The following is a 16,940-nucleotide window of genomic DNA, read 5'->3' as shown; positions in this document are numbered from 1 at the left end:
TACAAAAGACTAAAGCTCGCCTGACACATAACTTCTATTGGCCCAAGATGAGGACAGATATTGCCAATTACTGCCGATCGTGCATAGTTTGTCAGAGAGTTGGAAAGTCCGGGAATATACAGAAAGCTCCATTGATTCCACTGCCTGTGATCGATGAACCTTTCCAGCGAGTGGCTGTGGATATCATAGGGCCACTTGCCATCCCTAGCAGATCTGGCAAAAAGTACATCCTCACAGTGGTGGACTATGCTACACGATACCCGGAAGCTGCGGCACTATCCTCCATCCGAGCAGACAAAGTGGCGGACGCTTTACTGTGTTCTCTCGTGTGGGTTTCCCCAGGGAAATGTTGACCGATCAGGGAACCCAGTTCATGTCTGATCTGATGGAAAGCCTCTGTGAAAGAATACAAGTGCAGCATTTTGTGGCCAGCGCCTGTCATCCCCAAACCAACGGACTCTGTGAGCGTTTCAATGGAACACTAAAGCAAATGCTCAATATGCTGGTGGAGACTGAAGGGAGAGACTGGGAGCGGTACCTTCCCCATCTGCTGTTTGCCTACAGAGAGGTACCCCAGGCGTCTACTGGATTCTCCCCCTTTGAACTGGTTTATGGGAGGAGGGTCAGGGGGCCACTTGATTTGATTAAGGACTGTTGAGAGGACGACCCCAGAACTACTGGAGTCTCTGTGGTCGAATATGTACTGTGGCTCAGAGAGAGAATGCAAAAACTGAGCAACCTGGCCCATGAGAACGTGACCCAGGCCCAAACCAACCAGAAGGTCTGGTACGACCATAATGCCAGACTGAGGGCCTACGAGGAGGGGCAGAAGGTTTGGGTGTTGGTCCCTATGTTACAGAACAAATTGCAGGCCGCATGGGAGGGACCATATACTGTACATAAGCGGCTGAATGATGTTAATTATGTGGTGACACTAGATGAGCATGCAAAGCGTCAGAAAGTGTTTCATGTGAATATGTTGAAGGCTCATCATGGCAGGGAGGCCTGTGTCTTACCTGTCTGTAGCCGGCCTGAAGAGGGGGAGGCTGATCTGTTACTGGATGTGTGGGCCGGGACTCAGTACATGGAGTCCCTGGAGTCAGCAGAGTTTAACCCTGAGCTGTCCCACAGTCAGAGGTCTGAGCTGATGGGGCGCTCAGCGAGTTCACCGAAGTCTTCACAGGGGAGCCTGGGAGGACACACTTAGCAGTTCACCATGTGGACACTGGTACTAATCCCCCAGTACGGCAGTCTGCATACCGTGTGTCAGCGGAGGTGAAGGCACACATGAGGGAACAGGTAGAGGAGATGCTGAAACTCAAGGTGATACAAAAATCCCAGAGTGCCTGGGCCTCGCCTGTGGTTCTTGTCCCAAAAAAGGACCGTACTACCCGGTTCTGTGTAGACTACAGGAAATTAAATGTATTGACTACATGTGAGGTCTACCCCATGCCGAGGATAGATGAGCTGTTAGAGCAGCTAGCTAAAGCATCGTACCTCACCATCATGGACCTGAGTAGGGGATACTGGCAGACACCCCTGACCAGAGAAGTGGCTTATGCCACCATGGAAAAGGAATGTTTGGCCAGGGTGTGGGCTCTGCAGAAGCTGCAACCATACCTCTATGGGCACGACTTCACCGTGATCACAGATCATAACCCATTGAGTTGGCTGAGTGGTTGGGGACAACGGGAAATTGCTTAGATGGAATTTGATATTACAGCAATATGATTTCACAATTCAGCATAAGAACGGAGTCGATCATGGCAATGCTGATGACCTATCTCGCCAAGGTGGGGCGGAACCAGATACGTGCTCTGGAGTTGACCTGTAAGTCAACCCCCCACACATGTTCATAAGGAGGGAGGTGTGATGAAGTATGTATATATATCTCTATGTGGGTAGTGACATATGTCTAGGGTTATATGTGTAACTAGTAGTAGTTTAACATCTGTCCTGAAACTGCAGGCCTCACAGAGGTCACAGCATACACATCCTGAGAAGGCAGACTACTGTCTCCACTCTCGCCAGGAGGTCGTGCTGGGAACCAAGAAAAAGGGAAACATTTGACACCTGCTAGCTCTTTGAATAGAAATGTCAATTACAGCTGGATACCATCTATCTGTGAGAAATTTTACACAGGGAATCTCAGAGCAAATAATGTTCATTGGGGGAGTGGCCATGGTCCAATCAAAAACAAGTAATTATGATATTAACTTGAGGGGCTGGTGTAGAAATCTGACCTTCAGAGTAAGGCAGGAGTCACACTACAGTAAGATACGGCCGAGTCTCGCAGGTTAAAAACAAGCTCTGGCATTGACGCTCCGGAGCGGAGCCTGCAGCTCAATGTATTCCTATGCAGCCGCACGTTCCGTGGAGTGCCGATGCCAAAGCTTGGTTTTAACCTGCGAGACTCAGCCGTATCTCGCTGTGTGATCCTGGCCTAAAGCTATAAATTAGGCCTGTATACCCGGGAAGCTGATGTGTTCCACCAACTCCATATTCACCCCCCCCCCCCCCCCCACAGGGAGCAGAAAGCAGACTACAAAGTTAGGACATTTCTGTAAGTTTTCTCCTGTTTATTTTATACTGTTTTGCATACCTGTATGTCTTTATCATATTTTTTATACCTTTGCTTACTGTAAGCACTGAACCTTTTTGTATTAAAACATAAAACTAACAAGTTGAACCTTGAATGTTCTAAAAGAATCCATAGCCTTAAAGTGTGTGATCCTTATGAGTGGTAGACATTATTAGTAATATTTCTGGGACTCATCGCCCGTGTATTCGATGAGTGGTGGCAGCGTGTATGAGCGGGTGTGTGGCCTGGGTCGGTGCGTGATTTATGCTCCCATTGCAGCATAGGACAGAGGTTGAATGCTGGACTGAAAGTGGGGAGATAGATTAACCCTTGCAGGCACAACCCCAAGTCATGTATGAGAGCAGGCACGTGACGAATAAGTGACACCAGAGAGGGATCCGTGATAATGGCTTTTGTTTGTTTTTAAAACGTTTGGAATTTTTTTCACCACTTAGATCAGTGGTCCCCAACTCCAGGCCTCGAGGGCCGCCAACAGTGCAGGTTTTCAAGATTTCCTTAGTATTCCACAGGGGTTGGAATCATTACCTGTGCAGATGATCACATTACCACTGATGCAATACTGAAGAAATCCTGAAAACCTGCACCGTTGGCGGCCCTCGAGGCCTGGAGTTGGGGACCACTGCCTTAGATAAAAAAAAAAAAAAAACCTAGACGTGTTAGGTGTATGAACTCGTAATGACCTGGAGAATCATAATGGCAGGTCAGTTTTAGCATTTAGTGAACCTAGCAAAAAAGCCAAAACTAAAAAAACAAGTGTGGGATTGCACTTTTTTTGCAATTTCACCGCACTTGGAATTTTTTTTTCTTGTTTTTTTTAGTACAGGACATGGTAAAATCAATGATGTTGTTCAAAAGTAAAACTCATCCTGCAAAAAAATAGGCCCTCACATTGCCATATTGACGGAAAAATAAAAAAGTTATGGCTCTGGGAAAGAGTGAAAAACGAAAAAAAAAAAAAAAACGCCCCGGGGGTGAAGGGAGGCCCCCCTGGCCCGACTCACATTGGAGAGTAATCCAGCATAAACCTCACTGGGACATCCCCATTGTCAGGCTAGTCGCACCTGAAGGAGCCGAGTAACTGACCATGAGGCGGCTCTGCAGGGCAGTCTCCATGTTCTTTGTGAGCGTCTCCGGTACGGACAGAACACTGGAGGGTGGTGGAGAGGACGTGGTCCTCTGACCTTGTAGGCGCCATGGACTTTGTTGCCAGCTCCGCACTATTCATGGAGCAGTCATGTGGCTTAGTCTGTAACCAATGAGAACGACACAGGAGACGGCCGCTCCGGAAGATTATATACAAAGTTTAATAATGTGACGTGGTTCATCGTGTGAACAGAAGGCCGACCCTCGTCCCCACCGCAGACTCTACAGAAACGTAAAAATAGAACTCTAATACGCGGAGCAATGCGCACCGGCAATGCCCCGCCCCCTCCAGTCCATAGCTCCGCCTCTCAGCTGTCCTCCTCCTCCTGCCGTACTTTGGCTTTCTTCTTTTTCTTGTGCTCGGAGGTCGGCGCCTCCTCGGAGGAGGACACTTTCTTCTTTTTGGTTGGAGTCCGCTCCTCCTCGATCCCGTTCTCCGAGACGTCTCCCTCAGACTTCCGTTTCTTCTTTTTCTTCTTGCTTGGCTCTTCCCCCTGGAAGAAATGACGTGTGAGCCCAGCAGCGCCTGGTGGGAGTTGTAGTCGCCCCCACAGAATACAGATCCCAGATTACCTCATTCTCCTGGACGGCAGCCTCCTCGTTTTCCTCCTCGGCAGCAGCGGCCAGAGCCTCCAGTCGCCGCTTCTCACGTCTTTTCTTCTTCCGTTCTTTCTTATCCAGCTTACGCTTTATCTCAGACACGACTTCAGAGGCCTGGAAGAGGTGGAGGTGGGTGAGGCTCCCCGAAAAGCAGCAGCAGCATCCCTGCCCCCATCGGCACTGGTCGGATCAGGCTCATTAAATCAGTTATTGCCTCCAGCAGTAGTCAGGAGAAGAAGCCTCATCACCTCCGACCGCCAGACCTGCCCCGAAGTACCGACGACGCCTCGCTGTCCCCATCCCCCCAATGTACCGGCCTCCCGCTGTCCCCATCTCCCCCCCCCCCCCGATGTACCGGCCTCCCGCTGTCCCCATCTCCCCCCCCCCCCCCGATGTACCCGCCTCCCGCTGTCCCCATCTCCCCCCCCCCCCCGATGTACCGGCCTCCCGCTGTCCCCATCTCCCCCCCCGATGTACCGGCCTCCCGCTGTCCCCATATTCCCCCCCCAGTGTACCGGCCTCCCGCTGTCCCCATCTCCCCCCCCCCCCCCGATGTACCGGCCTCCCGCTGTCCCCATCTCCCCCCCCCCCCGATGTACCGGCCTCCCACTGTCCCCATATTCCCCCCCCCAGTGTACCGGCCTCCCACTGTCCCCATCTCCCCAATCCTGATGTACTGACCTCCTGTTGCGCCTCCTTCATCACCTCCAGATTCTTGCGGGGGGCTTCCCCCGTCTCGTAGAAGGCCAGCCGCTCCTCTACCTGCTCCCGCAGCTTATCTCCGAACACAGGAGTCGGGATTTCTGAAAGAAGACGACAACCGTGAGGAAAGACCAGAGCTCATCCAGCCGAGGGGTTTACTCCAGTCCCACACAGAGCTGCACCGAGCCACTAATTATACTCGGCCAGCCATGACACAAGGTGCAGCTTTGGATGTGACTGCAGGACAAGGCTTCACTCAGAGAAAGGATGTCAGCATTCACCGCAGTGATGTCCTGTTGACGAAAAATATTCAACATCATTGCGAAGCCCGAAAAGCAGCCGAGAGGGGGGGGGCTCAGAGTATCCTGCAATACCGGGAAGGGGGGCTCAGAGTATCCTGCGATACCGGGAAGGGGGGCTCAGTATCCTGCAATACCGGGGAGGGGGGGGGGGCTCAGAGTATCCTGCGATACCGGGAAGGGGGGCTCAGTATCCTGCAATACCGGGGAGGGGGGGGGGGGGCTCAGAGTATCCTGCAATACCGGGGAGGGGGGCTCAGAGTATCCTGCAATACCGGGGAGGGGGGCTCAGAGTATCCTGCAATACCGGGGAGGGGGGGGCTCAGTATCCTGCAATACCGGGGAGGGGGGGGCTCAGTATCCTGCAATACCGGGGAGGGGGGGGCTCAGTATCCTGCAATACCGGGGAGGGGGGGGCTCAGAGTATCCTGCAATACCGGGGAGGGGGGGGCTCAGTATCCTGCAATACCGGGGAGGGGGGCTCAGAGTATCCTGCAATACTGGGGAGGGGGGCTCAGAGTATCCTGCAATACCGGGGAGGGGGGGGCTCAGTATCCTGCAATACCGGGGAGGGGGGGCTCAGAGTATCCTGCAATACCGGGGAGGGGGGGCTCACCAAGGAAGCAGAATATCCTGCGATACTGGGGGTCTCACCTGAGAAGCAGTCTATCCTGCGATACTGGGGGTCTCACCTGAGAAGCAGTCTATCCTGCGATACTGGGGGTCTCACCTGAGAAGCAGTCTATCCTGCGATACTGGGGGTCTCCCCTGAGAAGCAGTCTATCCTGCGATACTGGGGGTCTCACCTGAGAAGCAGTCTATCCTGCGATACTGGGGGTCTCACCTGAGAAGCAGTCTATCCTGCGATACTGGGGGTCTCACCTGAGAGGCAGCCTATCCTGCGATACTGGGGGTCTCCCCTGAGAAGCAGTCTATCCTGCGATACTGGGGGTCTCCCCTGAGAAGCAGTCTATCCTGCGATACTGGGGGTCTCCCCTGAGAAGCAGTCTATCCTGCGATACTGGGGGTCTCCCCTGAGAAGCAGTCTATCCTGCGATACTGGGGGTCTCCCCTGAGAAGCAGTCTATCCTGCGATACGGGGGTCTCACCTGAGAAGCAGCCTATCCTGCGATACTGGGGGTCTCACCTGAGAAGCAGTCTATCCTGCGATACTGGGGGTCTCACCTGAGAAGCAGTCTATCCTGCGATACTGGGGGTCTCACCTGAGAAGCAGCCTATCCTGCGATACGGGGGTCTCACCTGAGAGGCAGCCTATCCTGCGATACTGGGGGTCTCCCCTGAGAAGCAGTCTATCCTGCGATACTGGGGGTCTCCCCTGAGAAGCAGTCTATCCTGCGATACTGGGGGTCTCCCCTGAGAAGCAGTCTATCCTGCGATACTGGGGGTCTCACCTGAGAAGCAGTCTATCCGGGAGGCGATGGTGCACTTGTTGGCCAGGTAGCGGGAGATTCGCCCCTTGTTCTTGGCCGCCGCTCGCCCGATGAAGGTGGAGTGGAAGATCAGGCCGTATTTCGGGGTGTTGCCCCTCGTCTTCAGAGCCCTAAGAGGCAATTACTGAGATTTGGTAATTGTGCGAAAACAACAAGTCCCAGCATGCTCAGCCCACCCCCCTCCAATCTACTAGATTCACCCACAGCCCTGATAGCTGACCTGAGTCACAAATGATGGGGGTGGTTGTTCAGACTACGGGGTGGCGGTCATCACTCACGCTGACGCATGTCAGACGCCAACGCCCGTCACTGCCATCACCACAACCGCCCGGCAGCTGTACCTGAAGAGCGCCTTCTCTGCCCCCAGGATCTGCACCGTGGACGCCGGGTACTTGGCCAGATTCGTCAGACTTCCTGCATGAGAAATCAAGCGGGCACCGACCTGCGGAGGAGAAGAGTGTGAAGAGGGTGGGGCAGAGCGCCGCAGAGAAGTGAGGGGAGGATGGGGCAGAGTACCGCAGAGAAGTGAGGGGAGGGTGGGGCAGAGCGCCGCAGAGAAGTGAGGGGAGGATGGGGCAGAGCGCCAAAGACAACTGAGGGGAGGATGGGGAAGAGCACCACAGGAAGAAAAGTGAGGGGAGGATGGGGCAGAGCGCCGCAGAGAAGTGAGGGGAGGGTGGGGCAGAGCGCCACAGAGGAAGAGAAGTGAGGGGAGGATGGGGCAGAGCGCCAGAGAGGAGGAGAAGTGGAGTGTGAGGGGAGGATGGGGTGTAAGCAGAGGGAGACACGGATCAGCAGTGTGGGGTTTCAGCACCAGTCTCAGTGGATTGACAGATCACTGACATCACTTCCGTGGGGTCTTCTCCCTTAAAGCGACACTCACCACTTCTCCGATGAGGGCGGACAGGCTGGGGGCCACCTGGTTCATCTTGGAGCGCAGATATTCCTGCAGGCTCTTGCGATATTCAGACAGGGAGATGACACGGCTGGAGAAGCTCTCGATGTTGATGAGGTCAATGGGGGAGATGTCCATACCTGAGAAGACAACCCATTAGTGACCACCGCCGGAGTCCTGACACCGTCACCCAGACCCCACCACTAGCACCTACCCATGGAGGACCGCGAGGCCTCCAGGACGGCCTGGGCCTTGGCGCTGTCCATGACGATCTCCTCCATGGCCTCCAGCTTCTCCTCGCTCAGCTCCTTGCGGTTCCCTATGAACTTGGCGGTGCGGCAGTACGTGTAGTTGTCGGACACAATCTTTATCAGCTCGGGGAAGTGATAGCCGTACCATTCCCTGCGGAGGAAGCGGAGTCAGCACACGCTCCGGGGACAGCAGAGCTGCCGCTTGGGATGTGACTAGAGGATGTATCCCCGGTAACAGTACAGCGCCCGCACGCTGCGGCCTGTGGTGCAGACGGAGACGTTCATCTTCCTCCACTTTCTATACAGGCGGTGGAAGGGGCCTCCACCTGTGGTAAGCGTCGGGAGGGGCAGCCCGTCAACCCCAGCGTCACCCCGGCCTCACCTGACCCTCATGGAGAAGGTGTTGATGTCCTTGTCCAGCTGGTCCAGGAGACTGATGGACTGGATGATCATGTTGTCCACCCGGTTGACATTGAACTTCACCTTGGCTCTGGAGTAACTGTGACCCAAACCAAGCTGGGCCTTGGAGGCCGACTGTGCTGTCAGACCCTTCACCAGGGCGTGGAAGTGGAGACGGATCCCTGCGGAGAGAAGCCATGGGTCATACCACCTCATAACAAGGGGGGCTCAGGACCTCATAACAAGGGGGGCTCAGGAGCTCAAATGGGTCATACCAGCTCATAACAAGGGGGGCTCAGGAGCTCAAATGGGTCATACCAGCTCATAACAAGGGGGGCTCAGGAGCTCAAATGGGAGAATGGGCCATACCACCTCATAACAAGGGGGGCTCAGGACCTCATAACAAGGGGGGCTCAGGAGCTCAAATGGGTCATACCAGCTCATAACAAGGGGGGCTCAGGAGCTCAAATGGGTCATGACAAGGGGGCTCAGGAGCTCAAATGGGAGAATGGGCCATACCACCTCATAACAAGGGGGGCTCAGGACCTCATAACAAGGGGGGCTCAGGAGCTCAAATGGGTCATACCAGTTCATAACAAGGGGGGCTCAGGAGCTCAAATGGGTCATACCAGCTCATAACAAGGGGGGCTCAGGAGCTCAAATGGGTCATACCAGCTCATAACAAGGGGGCTCAGGAGCTCAAATGGGTCATACCAGGCCATAACAAGGGGGGCTCAGGAGCTCAAATGGGTCATACCAGCTCATAACAAGGGGGCTCAGGAGCTCAAATGGGTCATACCAGCTCATAACAAGGGGGGCTCAGGAGCTCAAATGGGTCATACCAGCTCATAACAAGGGGGCTCAGGAGCTCAAATGGGAGAATGGGCCATACCACCTCATAACAAGGGGGGCTCAGGAGCTCAAATGGGTCATACCAGGCCATAACAAGGGGGGCTCAGGAGCTCAAATGGGTCATACCAGCTCATAACAAGGGGGCTCAGGAGCTCAAATGGGTCATACCAGCTCATAACAAGGGGGGCTCAGGAGCTCAAATGGGTCATACCAGCTCATAACAAGGGGGCTCAGGAGCTCAAATGGGTCATACCAGCTCATAACAAGGGGGGCTCAGGAGCTCAAATGGGTCATACCAGCTCATAACAAGGGGGCTCAGGAGCTCAAATGGGAGAATGGGCCATACCACCTCATAACAAGGGGGGCTCAGGAGCTCAAATGGGTCATACCAGCTCATAACAAGGGGGGCTCAAATGGGAGAATGGGCCATACCACCTCATAACAAGGGGGGCTCAGGAGCTCAAATGGGTCATACCAGCTCATAACAAGGGGTGCTCAAATGGGAGAATGGGTCATACCAGCTCATAACGGGAATGAGGGGTGTTCAGGACGTCAAACAGGAGAATGGGTCATACCATCTCACAGGGAATGGAGGCCAAGAAGGGGCTCAGGAGATGAAACTTTATCATACCACCTCTTACCAGAGGAGGCGGGGGTCAGATAAGAGAAGAATGGGTCATACCACCTCATGTCATGAGAGCCCTGCACCCAGTCACTGCTGGCATCAGTCTCCATTGGACGTGCAAGTAATCAAGAATCTTCTGCTCACCATCTCTTAGACGAGACCGTGGTGATTGGGCGCACAACTGCATGCGAGTCCCGAGAACGCGAGAGGCGACGCTGCTGGAATGGCGCAGGAGGTGAGGGTTGTCCTAATAGACAACTAAGGGAGTCAACCAGTTCTAACTGGTCACACTGGGGGAAGAGGAGCCTCGGAGGTGAACGAGGGGTGAGGAGGCAGAAGAATCGCAGGCAGCACCCGGGAAGGGTTCATTCCAGGGCATCACCGGGGAGTAATCTGCAGTAATGGAAGCTACCATCTGTATAAGGTGGGAGTTCATTTGTAGCCATGTCTGGAGGTCACCATCCTCCTGCCTCACCTCGGATGATCTCGGCCACCACGCCGCCCGTCTGGCAAGAGATCTTCAGCTCCTCTGGGATGGCGGCTCCGATCTTGGCATCTCCCACACCCAGCAGCGCCTTCTTCTTCTTCCCGGGTACGTTGGTCTCCAGGAAGAGTTTGAGATCTTCATGGAGGACACCTGGAGGGAACAAGGTACAAACCTGTGACCATGAGAGTGAAGGTGGAGCCACCAAAGAGAACCGCTAACGGCCCAGAGCCGGCCCCGCCACGCAGTCCGATGATGACACCGCCAGAGCCGGCCTGGCCATGCAGTCCGATGACACTGCCAGTCGGACCGGCCACGCAGTCTGATGATGACACCGCCAGAGCCGGCCAGGCAGTCCGATGATGACACCGCCAGAGCCGGCCCCGCCACGCAGTCCGATGATGACAGCACCAGAGCCGGGCCCGCCACGCAGTCCGATGATGACACCACCAGAGCCGGCCTGGCCACGCAGTCCGATGATGACCCCACCAGAGCCGGCCTGGCCACGCAGTCCGATGATGACACCGCCAGAGCCGACCCCGCCACGCAGTCTGATGATGACGCCGCCAGTGAGGGACCCGCAGCCCCCACCGCCCCATGACAGGTTGGTGGACACCCCTCCCCCATACAGGACGAGCTCAGTAACTTTCTGATGACATCACTGACTTCAGTGGATTGACAGATTGTTAGTGACATCATTGCCCGTCCTGTCGCCCTCCCCGCACCGTTACCTTCAGAGATGGCGTTGATGTTCTCCAGCGCGCTCTGGGCGGATCTGAAGGGCGAGAACGCCACCAGCTTCACGATGGAACTAAACTTGCCGACGTTCAGGACGGACTCCTCCACCTGCGGCAGCAGCATGCCGATCTCCTCCACCTCCCGCACCGCGAACAGGGCGTAACCGGCGGCATGCTCGAACAGCACATGGAGCAGAACCTGCGGAGAGAGGGGTCAGCAAACAGCAGCACAGAGCTCAGGGGCCGGGGGCTCAGGATGGGGGGCTCCTGTATACAGCACCGCTGAGCTCAGGGGCTCAGGAAGGGGGGCTCCTGTATACAGCACCGCTGAGCTCAGGGGCCGGGGGCTCAGGATGGGGGGCTCCTGTATACAGCACCGCTGAGCTCAGGGGCTCAGGAAGGGGGGCTCCTGTATACAGCACCGCTGAGCTCAGGGGCCGGGGGCTCAGGATGGGGGGCTCCTGTATACAGCACCGCTGAGCTCAGGGGCCGGGGGCTCAGGATGGGGGGCTCCTGTATACAGCACCACTGAGCTCAGGGGCTCAGGATGGGGGGCTCCTGTATACAGCACTGCTGAGCTCAGGGGTCGGGGGCTCAGGATGGGGGGCTCCAGTATACAGCACAGAGCTCAGGGGCCGGGGGCTCAGGATGGGGGGCTCCAGTATACAGCACCGCTGAGCTCAGGGGCCGGGGGCTCAGGATGGGGGGCTCCTGTATACAGCACCGCTGAGCTCAGGGGCCGGGGGCTCAGGATGGGGGGCTCCAGTATACAGCACCGCTGAGCTCAGGGGCCGGGGGCTCAGGATGGGGGGCTCCTGTATACAGCACCACTGAGCTCAGGGCCGGGGGCTCAGGATGGGGGGCTCCTGTATACAGCACCACTGAGCTCAGGGGCTCAGGATGGGGGGCTCCTGTATACAGCACTGCTGAGCTCAGGGGTCGGGGGCTCAGGATGGGGGGCTCCAGTATACAGCACAGAGCTCAGGGGCCGGGGGCTCAGGATGGGGGGCTCCAGTATACAGCACCGCTGAGCTCAGGGCCGGGGGCTCAGGATGGGGGGCTCCAGTATACAGCACCGCTGAGCTCAGGGCCGGGGGCTCAGGATGGGGGGCTCCAGTATACAGCACTGCTGAGCTCAGGGGCCGGGGGCTCAGGATGGGGGGCTCCTGTATACAGCACCACTGAGCTCAGGGGCCGGGGGCTCAGGATGGGGGGCTCCTGTATACAGCACTGCTGAGCTCAGGGGCCGGGGGCTCCAGTATACAGCACCGCTGAGCTCAGGGGCCGGGGGCTCAGGATGGGGGGCTCCAGTATACAGCACCGCTGAGCTCAGGGCCGGGGGCTCAGGATGGGGGGCTCCAGTATACAGCACCGCTGAGCTCAGGGTCGGGGGCTCAGGATGGGGGGCTCCAGTATACAGCACCGCTGAGCTCAGGGTCGGGGGCTCAGGATGGGGGGCTCCAGTATACAGCACGGAGCTCAGGGCCGGGGGCTCAGGATGGGGGGCTCCAGTATACAGCACCGCTGAGCTCAGGGTCGGGGGCTCAGGATGGGGGGCTCCAGTATACAGCACGGAGCTCAGGGCCGGGGGCTCAGGATGGGGGCTCCTGTATACAGCACGGAGCTCAGGGTCGGGGGCCCAGGATGGGGGGCTCCAGTATACAGCACCGCTGAGCTCAGGGCCGGGGGCTCAGGATGGGGGGCTCCTGTATACAGCACCGCTGAGCTCAGGGCCGGGGGCTCAGGATGGGGGGCTCCAGTATACAGCACCGCTGAGCTCAGGGGCCGGGGGCTCAGGATGGGGGGCTCCAGTATACAGCACCGCTGAGCTCAGGGCCGGGGGCTCAGGATGGGGGGCTCCAGTATACAGCACCGCTGAGCTCAGGGGCCGGGGGCTCAGGATGGGGGGCTCCAATATACAGCACCGCTGAGCTCAGGGCCGGGGGCTCAGGATGGGGGGCTCCAATATACAGCACCGCTGAGCTCAGGGCCGGGGGCTCAGGATGGGGGGCTCCAGTATACAGCACCGCTGAGCTCAGGGCCGGGGGCTCAGGATGGGGGGCTCCAGTATACAGCACCGCTGAGCTCAGGGCCGGGGGCTCAGGATGGGGGGCTCCTGTATACAGCACCGCTGAGCTCAGGGCCGGGGGCTCAGGATGGGGGGCTCCAGTATACAGCACCGCTGAGCTCAGGGGCCGGGGGCTCAGGATGGGGGGCTCCAGTATACAGCACCGCTGAGCTCAGGGCCGGGGGCTCAGGATGGGGGGCTCCAGTATACAGCACCGCTGAGCTCAGGGGCCGGGGGCTCAGGATGGGGGGCTCCAATATACAGCACCGCTGAGCTCAGGGCCGGGGGCTCAGGATGGGGGGCTCCAATATACAGCACCGCTGAGCTCAGGGCCGGGGGCTCAGGATGGGGGGCTCCAGTATACAGCACCGCTGAGCTCAGGGCCGGGGGCTCAGGATGGGGGGCTCCAGTATACAGCACCGCTGAGCTCAGGGCCGGGGGCTCAGGATGGGGGGCTCCTGTATACAGCACCGCTGAGCTCAGGGCCGGGGGCTCAGGATGGGGGGCTCCAATATACAGCACCGCTGAGCTCAGGGCCGGGGGCTCAGGATGGGGGGCTCCAGTATACAGCACCGCTGAGCTCAGGGCCGGGGGCTCAGGATGGGGGGCTCCAGTATACAGCACGGAGCTCAGGGCCGGGGTCTCAGGATGGGGGGCTCCAGTATACAGCACTGCTGAGCTCAGGGGCCGGGGGCTCAGGATGGGGGGCTCCAGTATACAGCACCGCTGACCTCAGGGTCGGGGGCTCAGGATGGGGGGCTCCAGTATACAGCACGGAGCTCAGGGCCGGGGTCTCAGGATGGGGGGCTCCAGTATACAGCACTGCTGAGCTCAGGGGCCGGGGGCTCAGGATGGGGGGCTCCTGTATACAGCACCGCTGAGCTCAGGGCCGGGGGCTCAGGATGGGGGCTCCAGTATACAGCACCGCTGAGCTCAGGGGCCGGGGGCTCAGGATGGGGGGCTCCAGTATACAGCACCACTGAGCTCAGGGCCGGGGGCTGAGGATGGGGGGCTCCAGTATACAGCACCGCTGAGCTCAGGGGCCGGGGGCTCAGGATGGGGGGCTCCAGTATACAGCACCGCTGAGCTCAGGGGTCGGGGGCTCAGGATGGGGGGCTCCAGTATACAGCACCGCTGAGCTCAGGGCCGGGGGCTCAGGATGGGGGGCTCCAGTATACAGTACAGAGCTCAGGGGTCGGGGGCTCAGGATGGGGGGCTCCAGTATACAGCACCACTGAGCTCAGGGCCGGGGGCTCAGGATGGGGGCTCCAGTATACAGTACAGAGCTCAGGGGTCGGGGGCTCAGGATGGGGGGCTCCAGTATACAGCACCACTGAGCTCAGGGCCGGGGGCTCAGGATGGGGGGCTCCAGTATACAGCACCGCTGAGCTCAGGGGCTCAGGATGGGGGGCTCCAGTATACAGCACCGCTGAGCTCAGGGGCTCAGGATGGGGGGCTCCAGTATACAGCACCGCTGAGCTCAGGATGGGGGGCTCCAGTATACAGCACCGCTGAGCTCAGGATGGGGGGCTCCAGTATACAGCACCGCTGAGCTCAGGATGGGGGGCTCCAGTATACAGCACCGCTGAGCTCAGGATGGGGGGCTCCAGTATACAGCACCGCTGAGCTCAGGGCCGGGGGCTCAGGATGGGGGGCTCCAGTATACAGCACCACTGAGCTCAGAGGCCGGGGGCTCCGGATGGGGGGCTCCAGTATACAGCACCACTGAGCTCAGGGGCCGGGGGCTCAGGATGGGGGGCTCCAGTATACAGCACCGCTGAGCTCAGGATGGGGGGCTCCAGTATACAGCACCGCTGAGCTCAGGGGCTCAGGATGGGGGGCTCCAGTATACAGCACAGAGCTCAGGGGCCGGGGGCTCAGGATGGGGGGCTCCAGTATACAGCACCGCTGAGCTCAGGGGCCGGGGGCTCAGGATGGGGGGCTCCAGTATACAGCACCACTGAGCTCAGGATGGGGGCTCCAGTATACAGCACCGCTGAGCTCAGGATGGGGGGCTCCAGTATACAGCACCGCTGAGCTCAGGGGTCGGGGGCTCAGGATGGGGGGCTCCAGTATACAGCACAGAGCTCAGGGGCCGGGGGCTCAGGATGGGGGGCTCCAGTATACAGCACCGCTAAGCTCAGGGCCGGGGGCTCAGGATGGGGGGCTCCAGTATACAGCACCGCTGAGCTCAGGGCCGGGGGCTCAGGATGGGGGGCTCCAGTATACAGCACAGAGCTCAGGGGCCGGGGGCTCAGGATGGGGGGCTCCAGTATACAGCACCGCTGAGCTCAGGGGTCGGGGGCTCAGGATGGGGGGCTCCAGTATACAGCACCGCTGAGCTCAGGGCCGGGGGCCCAGGATGGGGGGCTCCAGTATACAGCACCACTGAGCTCAGGGCCGGGGGCTCAGGATGGGGGGCTCCAGTATACAGCACTGCTGAGCTCAGGGGCCGGGGGCCCAGGATGGGGGGCTCCAGTATACAGCACAGAGCTCAGGGGCCCAGGATGGGGGGCTCCAGTATACAGCACCGCTGAGCTCAGGGGCCGGGGGCTCAGGATGGGGGGCTCCAGTATACAGCACCACTGAGCTCAGGGCCGGGGGCTCAGGATGGGGGGCTCCAATATACAACACCGCTGAGCTCAGGGCCGGGGACTCAGGATGGGGGGCTCCAGTATACAGCACTGAGCTCAGGGGTCGGGGGCTCAGGATGGGGGGCTCCTGTATACAGCACAGAGCTCAGGGGCCGGGGGCTCAGGATGGGGGGCTCCAGTATACAGCACCGGGGGCTCAGGATGGGGGGCTCCAGTATACAGCACCGCTGAGCTCAGGGGCCGGGGGCTCAGGATGGGGGGCTCCAGTATACAGCACCGGGGGCTCAGGATGGGGGGCTCCAGTATACAGCACCGGGGGCTCAGGATGGGGGGCTCCAGTATACAGCACTGAGCTCAGGGGCCGGGGGCTCAGGATGGGGGGCTCCAGTATACAGCACCGCTGAGCTCAGGGGCCGGGGGCTCAGGATGGGGGGCTCCAGTATACAGCACCGGGGGCTCAGGATGGGAGGCTCCAGTATACAGCACTGAGCTCAGGGGCCGGGGGCTCAGGATGGGGGGCTCCAGTATACAGCACCGCTGAGCTCAGGGCCGGGGGCTCAGGATGGGGGGCTCCAGTATACAGAACCGGGGGCTCAGGATGGGGGGCTCCAGTATACAGCACCGCTGAGCTCAGGGCCGGGGGCTCAGGATGGGGGGCTCCAGTATACAGAACCGGGGGCTCAGGATGGGGGGCTCCAGTATACAGCACCGCTGAGCTCAGGGGCCGGGGGCTCAGGATGGGGGGCTCCAGTATACAGCACCACTGAGCTCAGGATGAGGCCGCCATGCTGCACGGTGACCGGACACGTGGTGCTGAACACGTGGCGCACATCCCTCGGAGGACGCGACCTCCGCCCTCACCCTCCCCGGTACAGCTATATCCCGCCCCTGCCGCCCGCACCACGGCCCCGCTCTCACCATGATCTCCGCGCTCCTCACGCGCCGCCGCTCCGAAACAGACTGAACCGCGCGACCAGAACGACAAGACCACACGTCCCGAATCCCCGCCTCCCATACAGGAGCCAATCACAGAGCAGATACTATATAGAGCGATTAGGAGCGCAGCCAATCACATCCCGAAATTGGCCATCACAGGAAGTCAGAGGATAGAGCGGCCGGAAAAGGAGAGCGGCAGCATCTGGACTCTATGGTAAGAGGAGGACCACGGATTGCGGAGCACATGGTGGAGGAGAGCACGTGATATGTGTATTCGCCTCACTGCTCCCCCTATAAGTATA

At 58.8% G+C, this 16,940-nt stretch overlaps 1 protein-coding gene and 2 non-coding genes across 3 annotated transcripts; all 3 read right to left on the bottom strand.

Annotated features, from left to right (window-relative positions):
• Window positions 1-3,883: 3,883 nt before the first annotated feature.
• Window positions 3,884-16,726, bottom strand: NOP56 (NOP56 ribonucleoprotein). Its single transcript, XM_069745027.1, has 11 exons — window positions 16,621-16,726; window positions 11,035-11,239; window positions 10,295-10,456; window positions 8,326-8,524; window positions 7,907-8,094; window positions 7,681-7,832; window positions 7,139-7,239; window positions 6,759-6,907; window positions 5,027-5,148; window positions 4,319-4,459; window positions 3,884-4,239 (listed from the first exon to the last, which is right to left on the bottom strand). The coding sequence occupies exons 1-11, from the start codon at window positions 16,621-16,623 to the stop codon at window positions 4,054-4,056; spliced, it is 1,608 nt and encodes a 535-aa protein (XP_069601128.1). The 5' UTR covers window positions 16,624-16,726; the 3' UTR covers window positions 3,884-4,053.
• Window positions 4,532-4,598, bottom strand: LOC138660495 (small nucleolar RNA SNORD57). The gene has a single exon (XR_011317887.1). It is a non-coding gene; the product is annotated as a small nucleolar RNA SNORD57 (small nucleolar RNA).
• LOC138660497 (small nucleolar RNA SNORD56) lies at window positions 5,300-5,372 on the bottom strand. The gene has a single exon (XR_011317889.1). It is a non-coding gene; the product is annotated as a small nucleolar RNA SNORD56 (small nucleolar RNA).
• Window positions 16,727-16,940: the final 214 nt, after the last annotated feature.

This window comes from Ranitomeya imitator, chromosome 1 (genome assembly GCF_032444005.1).
Source record: "Ranitomeya imitator isolate aRanImi1 chromosome 1, aRanImi1.pri, whole genome shotgun sequence".
NCBI lineage: Eukaryota > Metazoa > Chordata > Amphibia > Anura > Dendrobatidae > Ranitomeya > Ranitomeya imitator.
Note: the sequence above shows the minus strand (reverse complement) of the source record. Positions and strands in the feature narration are given on the sequence as shown.

Coding starts and splice junctions, on each gene's coding strand:
- NOP56 (XM_069745027.1), bottom strand. Junction 8,525..10,294: donor GGTGGCCGAGATCATCCGAG/GTGAGGCAGGAG, acceptor TTCTCTCCGCAG/GGATCCGTCTCCACTTCCAC. Junction 7,833..7,906: donor GGCCTCGCGGTCCTCCATGG/GTAGGTGCTAGT, acceptor TTGTCTTCTCAG/GTATGGACATCTCCCCCATT.